This window comes from Balearica regulorum, chromosome 1, assembly GCF_011004875.1.
Source record: "Balearica regulorum gibbericeps isolate bBalReg1 chromosome 1, bBalReg1.pri, whole genome shotgun sequence".
In the NCBI taxonomy this organism is placed as follows: domain Eukaryota; kingdom Metazoa; phylum Chordata; class Aves; order Gruiformes; family Gruidae; genus Balearica; species Balearica regulorum.
Window position 1 is genome coordinate 58,291,077 of NC_046184.1, and position 19,070 is coordinate 58,310,146.

General features: G+C 52.5%; 2 protein-coding genes across 5 annotated transcripts; both read left to right on the plus strand.

The window, feature by feature from the left end:
- The first annotated feature begins 900 nt into the window (after positions 1–900).
- Positions 901–8,610, plus strand: EIF3D (eukaryotic translation initiation factor 3 subunit D). Of its 3 annotated transcripts, none has more exons than XM_075753391.1 (15): positions 901–1,045; positions 1,439–1,572; positions 1,894–1,939; positions 2,318–2,454; positions 2,587–2,672; positions 3,168–3,240; positions 3,373–3,488; positions 3,708–3,840; positions 4,460–4,607; positions 4,877–5,007; positions 5,466–5,551; positions 5,777–5,906; positions 6,377–6,519; positions 7,323–7,603; positions 8,512–8,610. In XM_075753391.1, exons 2-15 carry the CDS (start codon positions 1,450–1,452, stop codon positions 8,523–8,525), a joined length of 1,647 nt encoding a protein of 548 aa, XP_075609506.1. In that variant the 5' UTR covers positions 901–1,045; positions 1,439–1,449; the 3' UTR covers positions 8,526–8,610. The 3 variants fall into 3 exon arrangements, with proteins under 3 accessions (XP_075609506.1, XP_075609524.1, XP_075609515.1); XM_075753409.1 differs by having other exon boundaries at positions 905–1,045; positions 3,376–3,488; XM_075753400.1 differs by lacking the exon at positions 901–1,045 and adding an exon at positions 1,242–1,264.
- Positions 8,611–8,825: 215 nt separating this feature from the next.
- FOXRED2 (FAD dependent oxidoreductase domain containing 2) lies at positions 8,826–18,107 on the plus strand. Of its 2 annotated transcripts, none has more exons than XM_075753423.1 (9): positions 8,826–9,000; positions 9,574–10,119; positions 11,741–11,992; positions 12,505–12,774; positions 13,509–13,675; positions 14,335–14,500; positions 15,012–15,253; positions 16,113–16,283; positions 17,018–18,107. In XM_075753423.1, exons 2-9 carry the CDS (start codon positions 9,596–9,598, stop codon positions 17,281–17,283), a joined length of 2,058 nt encoding a protein of 685 aa, XP_075609538.1. In that variant the 5' UTR covers positions 8,826–9,000; positions 9,574–9,595; the 3' UTR covers positions 17,284–18,107. The 2 variants fall into 2 exon arrangements, with proteins under 2 accessions (XP_075609538.1, XP_075609546.1); XM_075753431.1 differs by having other exon boundaries at positions 8,931–9,054.
- Positions 18,108–19,070: the final 963 nt, after the last annotated feature.

Genomic DNA, 19,070 nt, shown 5'->3' on the forward strand with positions numbered 1-19,070 from the left:
AAAAATTCTTGAGATTGGGCAGTCCCTTGTATGGTCATGAAGCCCAAGTTATCTTCATGAGATTAAACAGGAGGAGGAAGTTTGTTGGACAACTTATCCCATCCCGCTGCTATCAGGCAAGTCAATTACACCCAAACCATTTCCAACAGTCATTTGCCTACTGCAGGCTTAATTATTTCTGCTAAGAGAAGTTCCACATTTCTAGTAAGTTTAATCATCATTACCACGGGAGAAGATGTTTCTGACACCTCACCATTGTTTGTTGGAGCTGCCGTGCTTTCAGGAGACAGGGAAAATAATGTTTTCTTCCTCTTTGTGACAGCCCTGTACGAACTGAACAGTTTTGTCATGTGTCACCCCCGGCTCTTCTACTTAAAAAGCCAAACCCAAGCTTTTTAATCGATAGGGCAAATTTACCATCATTAACATCACTCCTTTCTCACTCCTACTCATTTTTGTTACTAAGCGGTCATTAGGAAGGAGGGAGATTTTGGAAAACGACGCCGTCATGGCAGAAGACACGACAAAGCCGGTGACAGACCAACTCCACTGGGCACACGTCACACAGGACGCAGCTTCACGGAGCGTGCGGGCCCCCCGCGGCCCCTCAGCAGCGGCGACAGGCGGCCTCGACGCCCTCGGCTACGAGGCCGGACACGGGAGGGAACTCCGGCCGCGGCGGATGCCGGAGGCGCGGAGGCCGCGCGGAGGCCCCGCGGAGGCCCCGCAGCCCGCCGGGCCGCTGGCGGAATGCGCCACAGGGGCGCTCGCGTCCACCTGCCGCGCGCCGCGGCTTTTCTAGCCCGGTTCCCCCTGCAGCTCTATGGCCGTGACGTGCTGCGTTCTCTGGAAGGGAGGCGCTTTACGGCAGCCGCGCTCCGCTCCCCCGTGGCTTTTTTTTTTTACGACAGCGGCGCTCGGCGGCGCTGCTGTCGCGCGGCGCTGACGCGCAAAGGGCGGGCCGGGGTTGCGCGAGCCCTCTTCCCTCGCCCGCCGCCGCCGCCGCCGTATCCGCCGCCATCGGGGCCGTGACGGGGCCGCGCAGGTGAGAGGGGCGTCGAGGCCGCCCCGGTGCCGGCCCCCTTGTCCTACCGGCACCTGCTCGCGGGTATCGGGACCCCCGGCCCCGCCCCGGCGCTGCCACCGGTTCCGGTGTGGCCGGGTCCTCGCCCCTCCCCCCCCGCACACACAGTGCCAGCGGCGACCGGGACTCCCCGCACCCCCACCCCGGCCGCTCCCCTCGCTGGGAGCCCGTCTGGCGGAGGTCGCCTCCCCGCACTCCCCGCCCTTCGTCGTGGCACCGCGCCTTGGCCTGTGCCGGGGTGAAGGCCGCGGTCCCCGGTGCCCCACGGCAGCGGGCGTCACGGCCTCCGGCGGGGCTCACCGAGCGGCAACTGAGAGCTTGGGCTTTGTTTGTTTTCATTTTTTTCCGCTGTAGAAGTTTAAAAAATGGCGAAGTTTGTGACACCTGTGATCCAGGACAACCCCTCCGGCTGGGGCCCTTGCGCCGTGCCCGAGCAGTTCAAGGACATGCCCTACCAGCCCTTCAGTAAAGGAGACCGCCTGGGAAAGGTACTTAGTCGTGCCATGGCCGGTGGGGCTGCTGCCGAGCGAGCCCTTCTGACATCCCGCCTCTGCACGCCGCCACGGCTTTTCGCTTCTCACTACCGCGGTTGCTCTTCTGACACCATTTGCAGCGTATTCTAACACTTAGCATGGTTGTGAACAATTAGCAGGGCTGGCGAGCGGAGTTGGGAGTTGAAAGAATTCGTTCTGGAGCGTGCAGCAGTATTTGCTTTTGCTGCTTTAAGTCCTGCCTATATAAAGTCAGAGGTGGGGGGGAATCTGTCAGGTTAATAGTCACTTATTTTGACTGTTTATGCTTGTCCTTAGGTGGCTGATTGGACAGGAGCCACGTATCAGGATAAAAGATACACAAGTACGTGTTGTCTGGTGGCTGCTCCTCTGGCTTCTCTCCTACAAAGTTTTCTTTGAGCGTCATTCCTGCTTTCATGTCTCACACCCACTCTGGTGGTTACCTGCACACCTCAGCAAGAGGCTTCTTCAGTTGTGAAGCTCCATGGGGCTCTCCCTGTCCTTAGGGCATACTCCTGGTTTTTGTACTGCCCTGTGACTGGGGCTTCTCAGGGAGGCTTGGGGGGGGGCGGGGGGAAACGTGCTGGCATAAGGCAAGAGTCCCAATTTATGCATCAGACTTAGGTGAAGGCAGTTGGAGGGAATTTTGGGGAGAAAGGGGCAAAGTGTCAGGGTTTTTTTCCTAGAAGCTTGGTGTCAAGATGCTTTCTTATATTTCCAGACAAGTACTCGTCACAGTTTGGTGGCGGAAGTCAATATGCTTATTTCCATGAGGAGGATGAGACAAGCTTCCAGCTGGTGGATACAGCACGAACGCAGAAAACAGCATACCAGAGGAATCGTATGCGATTTGCACAGGTAACGTGTTTTCAGGAACAGGCTCAAAGGAGAGCTTCAGCAGCACGGAATTATTTTTCAACTAAAATGTTCTTTTTTTGTTCTTTTTTTTTTCTTTTTTTTTTTTTTTCTTTCCTTCCTTTATTTCTGCAGAGGAACCTTCGGAGAGACAAGGACCGTCGGAACATGCTACAGTTCAGCATGCAGACGCTGCCAAAGAGTGCCAAGCAGAAGGAGAGGTAAGGCCGCAGATACAAGCGTACCGTACTTGGGTTGGAGTGTGAACATACTGTTGATAAATTTGTTTAGTTACTATAACAGAACCCACTAGAGCGAACAGCCAGAAAAGAGGAATTTCAGGATATTTCAAGTCCGATGTTCTGCTGATGTCACCAGTAGTTATAAACATGGGTTTCAAATGGCTGTCTAAGAATTTAGAAGAATTTTTGAATTGTGTTTAGAAAGTAAATATGACATATTAAAGCAGAATATACCCTTTCTGAAAACTGTGTTGCGGTCTTTGGAGGTAAAAATATTTAAAGAGCCGCTCAGAGTAGAGAACAGAACTTTTAACGCCTCGAGCATCTTGATCAACAGACAGCTCAGCAAATGTTTCAGTGGCTCGGTGCCTAAAAGCACTGCTCCTCTGGTGGTAATTTGGAAGCGTAGAACGGTTGTGGCACGTAGTGATTGAGAACTTCTGTTCATGGCTTTTCACGTATTTGTCATTTTAGAGATCGTTTGCGCCTACAAAAGAAGTTTCAGAAGCAGTTTGGAGTGAGGCAGAAATGGGACCAAAAATCACAGGTAAACAAGCTTTCTGCTCCCTGTGATGGTTTGGTTTCTCTGGCTGTGCTCACGGGGCAGCTCCTCTTGCACAAGTCCTGATGTGCTGTGTCTCTGTTTCTCTGTCTCTCTGTCCTACCTCTGGCCGCACAGCAGAAGCCTCGTGACTCCTCTGTTGAGGTTCGCAGTGATTGGGAGGTGAAAGAAGAGATGGATTTCCCTCGGCTGATGAAGATGCGCTACCTGGAGGTGTCAGAGCCACAGGACATGTGAGTTCCTAAAACAGCAGTTAGCTTGCTTCCTGAACTGACTGGATTTTTGGAACGCAGGAGGGCAAGGGTCTCCTGGCCTGGTCCCAGTGTTCTCATTGAGGTGCCCAAAGCAGGGGGAAGTAACGGAACACCCAACAGGCCTCTCTGTCCTCTGTGGTCCGTGGGTGGTGGTTATCTGTAGGGGGGGCTATGAAGATGATCCTCTTACCTCTGCAGAGAGTGCTGTGGAGCCCTAGAATACTATGACAAAGCCTTCGACCGCATTACAACAAGGAATGAGAAGCTACTGAGGAGCATTAAGCGCATCTTCCATACCGTCACTACTACTGATGACCCAGTTATCCGAAAGGTATGTCTACTGGTTTGTAAAACCCAATAGTGTGTTTCTCAGACTGTGCTGCTGTTACAGATCCGCTGTCACCATCAGACCAAAGTTAAGGGCAGAAAAATTCCAGATCTCTACGTGTGCAAAGAAGAAAGTAAAAGCTAGCTGATGTCATTATTTTTCATGGGTCCAAGGCAGAGCTAGATTCATGCAAAACTAGGAATACTGGCCAAGGAAAAGCTGTAATTCTGGAAAGGCGAGCAGGCCAGTACTTGAGCTGTGTTGGGAAAGAAACTTCTATGTCAGAGACGTGGTTCTTGAGGTTTCTTTTGGAGATGAGGAACGCTCAGAGATTTCTCTCTTTGACCCGATCAGCAATAAGGAACCAAATCTTCCCAACAGACTACATTTTGTAGTGGGTTTCTTACTTTTTCCTTGTTTGGGTGAGGGTGAGCCGGGATTGCTGGGTAGTACCTCACGTTTTGTCTAGCAGTCAGTGATGTACCTGCCAGCCTGGCTTCCTCAGCGTGGGAGGAGAAATTCATGATGGTGTTTGCTAACGCTTCTGCTCTTGGCTGGGGAAGGGAAGGGGTGATGCTTCTTGTTGCTGAAACACAGTTTTCTCCTCCTCCTGTGTCCGTAGCTGGCAAAGACCCAAGGGAATGTGTTTGCCACAGATGCCATCCTGGCCACGCTGATGAGCTGCACTCGCTCCGTCTATTCCTGGGACATCATTGTCCAGAGAGTTGGATCCAAGCTTTTCTTTGACAAGAGGGACAACTCAGATTTTGGTGAGGAAAAAGCCTGAAAGAAATTTCTGTTACAGTAGCTAAAGGGTCTAATTTTCTTTTATGCTTTTTTCTTTTTTTTTTTTTCTTGAGTTCATTCTATGTCTCAATGTCCAGACTGAGACCCCTGGAACAACCTGATTACTGCAGTACCCTTGCTGGCTGTGGGGGTAACTTCAGTATTGATCTGCTCCAACGTGGAGCGAGAGACTCGCTGAAGCTGACAGAGTTACTTCCCGAGTATAACCACTTGCGTCTGGTTTTCTTCCCAGACCTCCTGACAGTGAGTGAAACAGCCAATGAACCACCACAGGAAGAGGGCAACTCCTTTAATTCTCCACGCAACCTTGCCATGGAAGCTACCTACATCAATCATAACTTCTCCCAGCAGTGTCTGAGGATGGTAAGGACAGGTAGTCCTGGGTAGTAGGGTCTGTGTTTTGGAGAGCCTCAGGAAGAGGCTTCACTAAGGCTGGTTTCATACAACACAGAAGCGTTTTAATTGACAGAGGTTCTTTACACTGATGTTCTTTCAGTTTTGAGAGTTGGGATTGCTTCTGGTGAGCAGTGTGACTTTGTTGTAGAAAGATTTTCACCTTTATTCCACAAAGCGGAAATCCCACTCCCGTTAGTGAAGCAGGCAGGCTTCTGAGTACAGTTAGCGAAGCTGAAGTGCCAACAGAAGTAACGCTTTCCACAAAGTGACTTGTGAATGCAGGGCTTCTCATCAGCTGTCTTAATAACTCAGCCTTTTTCTATATAGGGGAAAGTGGTTGCTGTTGTTATAAGAGAATATTTATCCAGTAGGGGAGAGCTCCCTCAGGATTTTGTCCTAACATGCCCTTCTGTTTTCTTCTGCAGGGAAAGGAGAAGTACAAGTTTCCCAACCCAAACCCCTTTGTGGAGGATGACATGGATAAAAACGAAGTAGCCTCTGTTGCGTACAGGTATGTCGATCTGTCTGATGCCCAGGTTTGGCAAGGGCGCAGGATGTCAGCGTGATGCGAGGCAAAATGTGTCAGGAGCGTTATTGATAGAAGCTTTACCATGAGAGGGATTGCTGGATGTCCTCACGGTGAACAGATAGAGGGAGAAAGGATTTTGCTGAGTACTTGGATGGATCTGGAAGAGAACAAGGGTCAGAGATAACCCGCTGGATTATTTGTTGGCAGGTACCGAAGGTGGAAGCTGGGAGATGACATAGATCTCATTGTCCGCTGTGAACATGATGGCGTGATGACAGGAGCTAATGGAGAAGTGTCGTTCATCAACATCAAAACACTGAACGAGTGGGATTCCAGGGTGAGGAAGGACGAGATCCCAAAGCTAGCTCTAAGTGCTTCACTGCTGCCTGACACGCCAGGTACAGCAGGCAAGATGAGACAAACATCTGGTGGTGTTCCCCGGGTGCTTACATTCCACCAAAGGAGTAGAACTTTGGTGGCCAAGCAGTGCTGATGAGATTCTCCCCTAGATGTGAGGTAGCTGGTTTGAACCCTGTTCTCGTCCCCAGACCTGTTCCCATGCTTCCCTCGTGAACTCTTCCCTCACAGACTTCCCTTCGTAACCAGCACCACAAACGTTGGCCAATCCCCGCTGTTTGCGTTTCTCCCTTTCCTGTGCAAGGGCGTTCTCTGTGAGGTGCTCTTCACTTTCCCTCATATGATATCATAAGGTAGATAGAAGAAACTTCCCTACATGATGTCAAGATGGCTGAAGAGGCAACTGCTGCTGCCTTGTTGAGTTGACTCTAGTTTTGATTCTCCTCTCAGTATTGCAATGGAGTAGACTGGCGCCAGAAGCTTGACTCTCAGAGAGGAGCCGTGATTGCCACGGAGCTGAAAAACAACAGCTACAAATTAGCCCGCTGGACCTGTTGTGCGCTGCTGGCTGGATCGGAATATCTTAAGCTCGGGTAAGACAGGGTTTTCACACCAAACATCTTTCAGGTGTGTTTTCCGTGGTTTAGCGCAATATATGTCAAAGTGAACCATTGGTGGAATGCGTAATCGGGAGATCACGCCATGGTTTGAGTGGCAAAGCAGGGAAAGCTTGTGGTGAGCGCGCCAGCCTTGCTGTAAGCCACTTCCCCGCAGCGTCCGGCCGATGCACCCCTGCTGTGACCGACCTCCTGACACCATGCGCATGATGGGCAAGCGGCCTCTGTGGTGCTCGGCCTGCTTGCCGAGATTGCCAACGAGGGAAATAAATGCGGTGACTGTACCGCCTGTCAGGAATTTGATCGAGATCTTCAGTGCCCCGTTAGTGAGAAATTGGGTGGAGGGGAGGTATCACTGTAGCCCTTCTTGAACCATCGGCTTAAAAATCTGAGTCTGTGCTGTGGATGATGAACAAGAGGCATTTACTAACTCGGTTCTGGTGGTTCTGCAGTGCTGGGTTCTGCCCTTGGGTATGGGACTGATGCATTTGCATCTGTTTTAAGTCCAAACTCCCTGCTAATTGTGCTATTGCTTAATTTTTATCTGTGGGACTAATTCTCTGTCTTGTGTACCTGCCTATCCAGTTTGGGGCAGTGGTATGTTACTGACTGACAGCTCATAGCGAGGAGATCCTCTGAGCTTTCAGTGTTGGAGTGTTGGGATTTTTCAGCCTAGAAAACAAAACTAAGATGATCACGCTGCTTTTCTTGGTGGTGGTTCTCTGATGGTTGGGCTTAATCTCTTGATAACCCTCTGGTTTCTTCTTACCCCCTCCTAGGTATGTATCCCGTTACCACGTGAAGGACTCTGCCCGCCACGTGATCCTGGGCACGCAGCAGTTCAAGCCAAATGAGTTTGCCAGCCAGATCAACCTGAGCATCGAGAACGCCTGGGGCATCCTGCGATGTGTCATCGACATCTGCATGAAACTTGATGAGGGGAAGTACCTCATCCTCAAAGACCCCAACAAGCAGGTGATCCGGATCTACAGCTTGCCTGATGGCACCTTCAGCTCTGATGAAGATGAGGAGGATGAGGAGGAAGAAGAGGAAGAGGAAGGTTTGTAGTGTACTTGGTGATTTATGCTTTTAAGTGATCTGCTGATCTGGATGAAAAGAGGTGGCTTGTGACAAAACGGGATCTAAAGGATGAGATCTGACGAGCGCAGTGATGAGAGGAGCGAGGCTGGAGAACGTGTGGTCTCAAGGGTGGGACTCGGTGGTGGGAGAGGTGTGAATGATGTTGGGAGTGCTCCGTTGGAAGCAAAAAGAGCAGCAAGTTAGAAATGCAGATATTGTGCCTCGGCATGGATACTGAGCCGATTTTAGCAGGGGTAGGGGAGAGGAGCCAGGTCCAGAGCACAGAGTGGGAAAGTGGAGCTTCCCAAGGAGCCCTTCATTCAACGGCACCGGGATTTGGGGGGGGGGGGGTGCTGGGGTTATTTTTCACTACAGTTTTAGAAATGGGAGTGACACATTTAAAATGCGTGGTGACCTAGCCTGATTGAGGTAACTCAGCAAAGGCTTTTAGAAGGTGAATGTTGTAGTTGAGCAATCACTAGTTGGTCAGTCTGGGAGGGTGGGTGGTGGGTGCTGCTGTGCACACCCGCCGTCTCGCTTCGCCGCCTAAAACCATCTGTGATCCCCGACGCGTCATCTGTGAGCGCTCTGTCAGCGGTGCGAAACCGTCCGACCTGGCAAAACATCTTCCAGATTTTTTTTCTTAAGCTGTAAACTTTGCCTGGCTGCTCTGGTTTTTTTATTACGGAAATTTTAGGTCGCCACGTAACTTGCTCGAGCGCGTAAATGGTGTAATTCCAAAGGCCGTGTGCGTGTTCTTGGCTGAGGGGCGGGTTTGGTGGGGACGGGCACGCTGCGGTGGTTCTTGTTCCTCGGGGGGGTTGGCTTTGGTGGGTTCCTTCCCCCCCCCCCCCGCATTCGTTCATCGCTGTTTCTCTTCCCTTTCAGAGGAGGAGAGCTGAGCCCCGCCCTCAGGCAAGGGCCTGTTCTGCAAATAAATCACGAGGGGGGAAACAAAGCGGAATAAAGTGACGTTTGTTGAGTGACGCTGATGTGTTGTGTGTGCCTGGGTTCGGGTTCTCTCCCCCGGTACGGGGCTGAGGCGGCCGGGGGCGGGAGAGCGGCGGGGGGAGGGGCTGGGCGCCGGCGCGAGAAGCCACAGCCTGTGCCTTTAAGGGTCCGGCTCCGCCCCCCCCGCGAGCACGTGGTACGCGCGCGGCGGCGCCATGGTGCCGGCGGGAAGCGGCGGCCGCGTCACGTGACGCGGGGCGGTGGCTCTGCGCGGGGCGCGCACCTCCCCCTCACCCACCCCTCGGCGGGCGGCCGCGCTGCCCCCCCCCCCCCCCGCCCCTCCCGCCCCCGACACCCCCCTTTCCCCCGGCGCGTGCGGCGGGCGCCGAGCGGGAGGAGCGGACCGGCGCGAGCTCTATGGTGCAGGTGCGGCTGTTGGCGGGACGGGTCCGGCCGGCTCGCGGCGGCCCCGCGCGCCAGGTGCGCCGCGCGTCACGCGCGGCGCTTCGGAGGTGATGGCCACGTGCCGCACGCCATTGGGCGGGGGCGGGGGCAGCGGGGCCGAGACCGGTCCCTATTGGCGGGGGAGCGAGGGCAGCGCGGGGCACCCCATCTCTCATTGGCTGATGGGCTTGCGCCTCTCTTTCCTATTGGCTCTTGCGGTGCAGAGGCACTGTAGGGTCTTTCAGCCGTTAGCCCACAGGTACTGCCCCGCCTTCCCGCCCGCTGCCCCCATGCCATCTGCCATTGGCTCCGGTGGGGGGCCCTGTGTGCCCATTGGCTGGAGAGCCTGGGACCCATTTTGCTATTGGCTAGCAGGGAGCAGGGCCCCACCTCAACACCCTCACCCTGGCTTTGGGGCCTTGAGGGGTGGTGGGTGTATCATGGCGGTCGGGCTTTGTTAGAGGGCGGGTAGGGCCGCGCCAGGCTGGGGGTGTCTTGCAGGGAGGCCTCTGCTTGCCCCCCTGGGTGACGCCCCTCCGGTCCTCTCCCCTGTAGGGGTGGCTGTCGCGGCCTGGCCATGGCCCCAGTGGTCTGCAGGACGCTCCTGGGGCTGGCCTTGTATGCCGGCAGCCTGTGTGCGGTGAGCGGTGCAGCTTTTCGCTACCACGACTACTGCATCATTGGGGCTGGCCCCTCAGGCTTGCAGGCAGCGTATTTCCTCCAGCAAGCTGGCCGGGATTACATCATTTTTGAGCGGAGCCACGCGCCCGGCAGCTTCTTCGCCCTCTACCCTCGCCACCGCAAGCTCATCAGTATCAACAAGCAGTACACGGGCAAATCCAATGACGAGTTCAATCTCCGCCATGACTGGAACTCACTTCTTAGCCACGACCACCGGCTGCTTTTCCGACGCTACTCCCGTGACTTCTTCCCCAATGCTGACGCAATGGTGCGTTACCTGGAGGACTTTGCTTCCCTGCTGAAGCTGCGGGTTCAGTACAACACGGCCATCATCCATGTGACACTGGAGAGGGATGAGCAGGCCTGGAACGGCCACTACTTCCTCCTGACTGACCAAGACAGGCAGAACTACAAGTGCAGGTAATGAGCGTATCCGGGGCTAGCTACACCACAGGTATCTTCGAAGTCACAAAATCACAGAATAAATTAGGTTGGAAGAGACCTGTGAAGGTCATTTCATCTAAGTCCCCTGCCCAAAGCAGGACCAGCGATGTGAGGTTGCTCAGAGCCTCACCTAACTGAGGCATGAGTATCTCCAAGGATGAAGGTTTCACAGCCTCTTGGAGACTTGACCACCATCACCAAAGCTTAACCACCATCACAAGGAAAAACATTTTGCAGGGATCAGCAGGCGGGGTGGGCGGGTGGAATAACTGCTCTTGGGAAGGCATTGCCTTTCGTGAGCCACGTTGTCCCTTGGATGGCTGAGGACCTGGCAGGGCAGACCCAGACTGGCTGCGATTGGCATCACTGCAACTTCCATGCTTGATATGTTTTATCACTATATAATTGCTCTCTGTGGAAAAGAACCCAACACCTTAGTCGTACTTGTAGCCACTGCTGCCTTTATTACAAACTCAGGTGAGACAGTGCAGTGACACCTCATCTCTGGTAACCCACACTCGCTTAGAAGAATCAGTAATTAAAAGTATATCCCAGCCAACTGAAGCCCTGGGTTAGTACAGAGCCGGCAGGAGGGAACCAGAGAAAAGTGGGGCTGTTGCAACAGAGGGAGCCAACTGTGAGGAATAACCCTTAAGGCTGATGGTCCCTGAATTCCCCTTCCCCTTGTCATACTCATGCCTGTGTATCTTGCATTGCCACTGAGCTATATTCCTAAAAACCGTCTAGAAGCTACTCGTGTGAACATACGGAGTATATTTCTCACCTCTCCTGAGAACCTCAGCTCTATGACAGCAGGTCACACTGGCTGTCACTTGGAGGTGCGCTGGCTGGCAAGCTTGGAGGGGACAGAAGGCAATCCCGGACACCCACGCACTGCAAGCAAGTTGCTCTCGGGAGCTGTGTGAGCAAGGCTGGGACAGCAGGCAGTGCTGCGAGTCTCAGCTGCCTGGTGTTTCCATCTATGTGGCAAAAATTTCCCTAAGATTCAAGTAAAAACTCTTAGGGAGAGATATAAAAAAAATTACTGTACTTACAGTAATTCTTAACACTAAAAGTATTTGCTAACATGTTTTTATAACTAGGAGTTACATTTTAAAATATTGAAAACATTTTCTATCCCTTTTAAAATGACTTTTCCTGCTGTATTAAAAGGCAACACAAATTTTAAATCAAAGTAATTTTTATAATTTTTTATATTTTTATATAATCAACTTGTGAAACACTTTGGTATTACAATATGTGAGTACATATGAGCAGCACTCGCACACTCACAAAAAACTGAGGGAGACTTAGGAAATAAGTGGAGCTTATATGTACAGCACCCGCATTGACCTTTTGCTATGTATGATGATGTTCCTAGTCATCTTTGTTGGCCTGAGGATAGGGAGGAGAGGAGCAGGTCATTAGATGAAGCTGGGGAGAGTTTTCTCTTGAAACCATGACCTGTGCAGCTGCTCCAGCATGGCTGGAGGCAGCACATCACAGCTGTCTTCCACAGCAGGAGGAGTGATGAGATGGAGCAATATCCTCATACCCATAATTCCTGCATTCCCTAGCACTATCCTTGTTTTTGCAGCTCTTTGTTGGTCGCCACTGGCACGTGGGTCCCCAATGTGGTAAACTTTCCTGGCTCAGAATACGTTGAGGGTTACGAGACTGTGTCCATCAACCCAGAGGATTTTGCTGGCCAAACTGTGTTGATCTTGGGCCGAGGGAACTCAGCCTTTGAGACGGCAGAGAACATTCTGGGTGTCACGAATTTCATTCACATGGTGAGCCGGTCCCGCGTACGTCTCTCGTGGGCCACCCACTACGTCGGGGATCTGAGGTAGGAAACTCCTCTTCTTCCTCTTCCTAACACAGCCAGAGTACAAACAAGGAGAAGCGCTTCTTGCCCAGGCGACGAACAGGGCTGGCACAGGAGGCGCTGTAGTTCTGGGGGTCACAGAGGAAACATGGGGCCTTCTGTCTTGAGGTCCTTGGTTTAAAGCTATCCAGGTTGAAGTTGCTGAAGGCAGGAGCTTGATGAGAACTCTTCAGGGCTTGTGTGAAATAGGAAAATGTCCCCTTGGAAACTGTATCATTAAAAAAGGCTGACTCCCAAGTTGTTCCCTTGCTTGCAGTCAAGGAGGAGAGCTGAGAGGTTGATTACATCCTGCAAGGGCAGCGAGGCTGTGCTACCTGTGCTGTTCCTGTGAACCCTGAGGCTCTGGGGATAACCTTTGCACTGATGGGGAGTGTGGGATGCCTGGTAAAAGCATCCCATTTCCACAAGCTGAGACTGAACTGTGGATCCTACCTCTCCTCCCTTCTTAGGTTTCCCTTTTTTTTTTTTGGTAGAGCAATTAACAACGGTCTGCTGGACACCTACCAGCTGAAATCTCTGGATGGGCTCCTGGAGGGTGACCTGGAAGATCTGGCTATCGTCAAGGATGAGAAGGGGAAGCTGCACATCACGCTGCGGTTCTACCTGGAGAACAGAAACACCAGTGCAGGCATCAACTCTATCACCCTCCCGCAGGACGAACTGGATAACTTTGCCACCCGTGCACCTTATGACCGTGTCATCCGCTGCCTGGGCTGGAAGTTTGACTTCTCTATCTACAACAGGTGAGGGGGAACCAGGATCTCCAGGGAAGCAGGTATTTAGAGTGAGAGACTGTGATGGGCCTGACTAGGGAGGAAAGGGAAGGGCAGGTCCTCTCCTGGCAGCATTGCCTGGACCTCCACGTGCTTTGAGCTACCTGGTTCTGCACAGTCCTTTGTTTACCCTGCAGCTATGGCCGCATCCCAGTGGGAATGTGTGTGCCACAAGCTGCAGGGCTGAGCAAATGGCAATGTTGGGACTTGGGTGACAGGAAAAGCTTGTGCCTTTAGAACTTAACATCCTGACCTGCTAGATCACGTGGGAAAGGCTAGCAATGTTTTTTTTGTTTAGGAGGGTTTTTTTGAATGAGGATGGTACAGGTACAGATCACTACAGAAAGGTTTTGTATGCTTTTTTTTCTCTGAGGATGCAATCTTCACTCCACCTTAGTTTGTCTCCTAGTACATCCTGCAGTTGAAAACGATACCGCTAACTTCACTGTCTTCCAAAATTTGCTGTTAGTGGCTCAGGCTGGAATTTGATCTTGACCAGAGCTACCCTGAGATGAGCACCTTTGTCTTCTGGAAGATCCTCGTTGACTTTATGCTCTTGGGAAAGTAGTAAATCCCACTGAACGCAGTGGGGGCATGAAGCAGTGTCTTGCAGTGGCTGCAATATAATGTGTGCCTTATCAGAAACACTTTATTTTTCCACCCCTGCCCTTCCTGACAGCCTGCTCCTCTCTTTTGCACATCAGATCCCTTAGAATGATGCCAGGAAAAGGGAATAAAAAGAAGTATCCTCAGATCAAACCTAGTTACGAGTCCAGAGGCACTCGGGGGCTTTTTGTTCTCGGCACTGCTAGCCACTCTATTGACTTCAGGAAATCTGCTGGGGGCTTTATCCATGGATTCCGGTATACAAGTGAGTACTGGGGTGTACAGAAAGGGCAGAGGTGAGAATTGTTCCTCCCTTTGAAGGAACAATTTATAGCTTACTGCTGGAAAGAGATCGCCCTTAGTCTTGTGCTGGCAGTAAGAACGACTAAACACAGCCGAGCTGCAGCTGTGTCGTCTGAAGTGGAGGAGAAGTGACTCGGGGTCATATCTGAAGTTTTTGGTTGTCTGTCTTTGTTTTGTCTTCTGTTTCTCTTGCCCATTGTCTCTTATTTATGTAACACAATAGATTTCTGCCTGCCAGATGCTCTGCCTCGTGACAGGCTGCGGGTGAGAGGTCTGTGCTGTGGAGTTAAAACCCAGCGGCTTTGGGCAGTAGAGAGAATTTCTGTCTTTGTGTGTGTGTGCGCCCATCCTTATCATTAAAGGACTGCTCAGAAGTAATGAAATATCCCTGAGGACCCCCCGCCCCCTCACCAACCACTTAGCATCACATCAGCTTTCAGAGGGCATCTCCACTGCAGTTACCAGTGATTGGGGTGGGAGATCCTGAGCATGGATGAACTGTAAAGCTTATTTATTGTGTCCTGCCAATATCTGTGTGTGCTGCAGCACAGCGACAGGATTTCTTAAAAGGATAAGCTTGGGTTTTTAAATAAGCTGTCTTTGTTTCTCTTGATGCCTTAGCTCGTGCAGTCCACCGCCTATTGGAAAACCGTCACCATGGTGTCCCCTGGCCATCCACAGTCTACCCTATTACACAGCTGACCAATTCCATCATCAAGCGGGTGAATGAGGCCTCGGGCCTCTACCAGATGTTCAGTGTCCTGGCTGACATCATACTGCTGAGAGAGTGAGTGAGTAATTATTCCCAGCACTGCACTCCATCCTTTCATTCCTTTTTCTTTACCACTGCTTCCCGTGGTGCCACCTCACAAATTGCTCCTCTGCTGCCTAAGGACATCACCGTCATGTAGGCAGTCACCTCAAAACCTGTACCACTGCCGCGAATGGTGCCACTACACCCAATTCTGCCGATTACCTCTCTTAAAGGGCTGAAATGGTCCAAACGTTCCCTCTAGGCTCAGAGCTGTAGTACCCTTGTGCTGTCCCCAGGGAAAAGCTTTCCCTGAGCAGTGCTCTTGTAGAGAGGACTCCCACAATCTGGGAGAATAATGGGGTCTTGTATCAGTATCTGCAGCCTTCGTAAGCTCTGCATCAAGTCCAGCTCAGATCTGTAATGACCAAAAATAATTACTATCTGATGGCTCTTTGGCCTTAGCCTTGACCAGCTGAGGGCGTGTGGAATCCCAGCTGGCTTTTATCTGGTGGAAGAGTCTGACGGTTGTGGTTGCAATTCACAGGAATGCCACAGCATTTGAATACCTGGAAGAGTACCCAGTTGGAGTCCTGGCCGAGCTGGAAATGCACACGGGGAGAAAGGCTCCCAGTGGGCTGTTTGTCATCATCATGGAGTATGGGAGGAATTTCTCTGGGGCTGACAAGGATGTCTTCTACTACAACCGAGCCGTGGGAGAGGCGCAGCATGCTTGGCAGTCCAACTTTTTGCACCCTGTTATTTACTATTACAAACGCCTCCCAACAGGTAAGCTTTCTTGTCTCTCCCTGCTAATTATCTGATATGAGCAAAACGGAGAGGGATGAAGATACTGAAGGCATTGTGCAGCCTTCTCCTCCATTTCCTTCACGTCCGTCCTCCGGGGCGCCCGCCATCACTGTGTGAGCTGAAGAGAAAGCTGGGAGTTGGCAAGAATTTTCCATTGGTCAGACCAATACAGCATGGGGAGGGTGGTACCAGAGACCTTGCATTTGAGAGTAAGAACAAACAGGTGTGCTGGGAACTTCACCATTCCTAAAAAGAGCAGCATTGCTTCCCTTTGGCTGGCACCCTGCGTGTGTTTTGCATTGTCCCTGCAGATGAGGCTGAGCTGTTCAGTGTTACTGCCAAAAGAAAGCTGCGCTCTGTGGCCAGCCCGGGTCCGAGGGGTCGTTCAGTGATAGAAGCAGCCAAAGGCAAGGGTTTGAAGATGAGTGCTACATGCAGCAAACAAACACGCTCAGAATAGATTTCCTTGGGAAATGAGTGCGCTGAATTTTCATCTCCAGAAACCTAAGGTCAGGGTCCGGCCTGCCTTGCACGGAAAGAAGCGTGATGGGTAGCAGCATTAAAGCTTGGAATGCAGCTCAGCCTGTCTGGCAGTCCCTGCCCAGGGGGAACGGGAGTGAAATGACAGGGAAACACTGCGGGCAGGGAGAAGGGGCAGCTGTGCAGCGGCAGGGCTGTTGAGGACAAAGCTAGCATAGGGGATTGCAAATGAAAGTAAGGTAGAAATTAAAAAGGTCAGGACAAAAGCTGGAACAGCTGTCATAGCTGCTTTCCACTCCCCAAGCTCTTTTTAATGCCATTTTGATTCTGAGAGATTCCCTTAATGTTCTCTTCGCAGAGCATGAGATGAGACTTCGGCCCCCAGATTGGCCTCTCCCCCGCCCAGATGCCATCCATCACATTGTGGAGGACTTTCTGACAGACTGGACAGCCCCAAACGCTCACATCCTGCCGCTGAGGCGGTTTTTGGAGAACTGCCTCAGCACTGACCTGCGCAACTTCTTTGCAGGTAACTTCAGCGCAGGGCGGAGGTGGCAGGAGGAGGAGGGATGTGAGGGACACGTGACAGGAGCGATCTCTTCTGCAGATAGCTGGGATCTCCCTGTGGCCAGCTGGTGGTCTCACCGTCAGTTGCACCTCTTCCATGCACTACCCCAGAGGGTAAAAAGTGCCAGTGCTGTGTGTATGTTCCCAAATAGCCTTTGCTCTTGCTCACCACCAGACAGAGACTGCCCCAGGCACGCACGGATTTAGGGAAGGGTGTATGAGGTTTGGTTCGATCCCTTTTCTAGCTGCAGCTTTCCTTCCTCCTCCATTATATGAATGTTTCTTTGTGAAGAGATCTTTTTTCATGTACTGATGATGGGATTGCTTTCCCATGGGAAATGGGAGTGCTGGGATATGAGAGTTGATCTCTGACTGGTCTGGGAACCTCCTGCAGGAACCCCACGTGGCACACAGAAGGAAGCGATCCTGTGGTAGGAAGAAGATGCCAGAGGACTGCAGGCTGAAATCCAGCTCCTTTTCCTCTCAGAGTGCAGACTGGAGATGCCACCCTGCATCTCCTTAGCTCTGCAGTATTGAGTCGATTACTCTGCTGCCATCCAGGGCAGGGTGCTGGGTGGGAAACTCCAGTCATCTTCCCTCATCCTCTCTACCTTTCGTTCCAAATGAGTCCTCAAGAGTATATGGGAGTTATTCTCTGCAGAGTCTGATTTTTTTTTTTGATCCTTTCCCCCGCAGAGTCGTGTTTCCTGTTTGCCTTCACCCGTCAGAAGCTGCCTCCCTTCTGTCAGCAGGGCTATGCCAGAATGCAAGGGCTTGTGGGGAGCGAGGGGCTCCGGCGTCACGCAGCAGAAGCTGGCCTGCTAGAGGATTACGCTCTCACAGACTTTTCGGGCAACGGACCCCCTGAGAGTCATGACGGGTCACAGGACCAGCTGCTGACAGATCACGCGATACCGGTTCGTCCGCTACAGCATCTTGTTAATGCCAAGGATGAACTTTAACCTTTCTCGCTCCACACTGAAACCCATAGGTGCTGTTGTGACAATACTGTAACAGAGATCCACAGCAGGATTCTGCCCTGTCCCATGCACCTCTTCCATCCCCACGCCTTCCACTGATTGTGAGTTGCCAAAGACCTGCTCAGATCTTGCTGTTACAAAGAGGACCAGCGTGCTCTGAAGGATAAGCAAGAGACCAAAACCCAGTGATGCTCCTGCGTTGTCCTTGCAGAGTTCAAAGTTGCCTGAAGATGATGTTTGTGTTTTATCTTTTAGACCAATATCCGCAGTGACATCCGGGGTCAAAGAAGAGAGAGCACAGGAATGCCTGGGGAACTTAAAATGTCACGTCCCTCTTCTGAGGTGACCTGCTCGCACCCTGTGGCAGCCTGGTGCAGGCTCTCTGGTGCCTGGACACTGTATGTTGCGTATACTTGCAGATTGGTTTGTGTGCTGAATCCCAACGCGGTACTCCAGGCAAACTTTGTGGTATTTCTCCTGCAGTTGAGTTAGGGCAGTTGTGAAGCCTGAGTGGAGAGGGGTGGTCTTTTTTTTTTGTTTGTTTGCTTTTTTGTTACCATGTAGGTCAGATAACTTGTTTCCCAGAGGGCACTACAAGAGCCCCTTCCCTCTAGGGAGGATGATTAGCTTGCCTGGAATGCCTGGGACAAGGACACTTTGAGTTCAGCTCTGCTGTCCTCATCTCTTGTCCCGCACCAAGCAGCCTGAAAGGTTAGCCCCGTCTTTTATAAAGCATGACCAATGTTTCTCCTATTTGCACTATGTCCCATCAAGAAAGTTTTGGGTGGACTTTGATGTTGTTAAAATGCTTGTCCTCTATTTCTTTTATTCCCCTCCGGTCACCTTGAGATCTTACTGGCATTGACTGGGAAGCTGTCTGCACTTTATTGCTCCTTCTGTCACCCACCCCGTGTTTGTCTGTCACCCCCCCCGCCACGGGCACCTTCCACAGCCCCGGAGTCGCAAGGCAAGAGCAATTTTGAGCTCAACCTTTCGATGTCCCTGTGATTTCTAGGAAATAGAGAAGGGGGGGAACTGGTTTTTACCTCCACGCACGTTTTCCAACCCCTTAGCATCTAAAACAACGTATACGCTGTTCGTTCAGTCCCTGTACGCGCTGCCCTCGCAGGCGTTCCCCCTTCCATCCGTGGATGCCCGCAAGAGAGCCGCAGACGCTACGTTCACAGCCTACGTGTTGCCTGGAAGTGTGATTCCCCTTAGAAAAGCAGCGATCTAAAAAACCGGCACCCCCTGACCCTTCACGGCCTCCAGCCGGAGCCGGGGGTCCCCGTCCCCACCCTTCGTGTCCGGCCTCGCTCCTGCTGTCAGGGGCGGGGAGCGCCGGCTCCGAATCATTTTCCGTCGGGCGTCGCGGTTACAAACGCCGCGGGGGGGGGGGGGGAGCGATGAGCCCCGGCTGGTTCGTAGTCACCCGTGGGAGCAGGGTGGCAGGTTGGACTCGGTGCCCTGCCCCGGTGCGTTGCGTGGAAGGGAGTGAACTGCTGGCCGCAGGGCCGGGGGGGGCCGGGCTGCGTCCTCCGGGACAGCTCACGGAGGCTCCGATCCCATCCGATCCCCTCCGATCCCATCCGATCCCATCCGGGGGAGCCGCCGGCTGCGGATGGGCGGGACGGGACGCGGCCCACGCCACGTGCGGAAGGTGCGCCACGCCCCTGGAGCGCTCGCGGCGCCTATTGGAGGGCGCCGCGGCCAATCAGCACCTAGGGCTCGCCCCGCGTGACACAGCCGGCCCGCCCCCACAGGGCGGT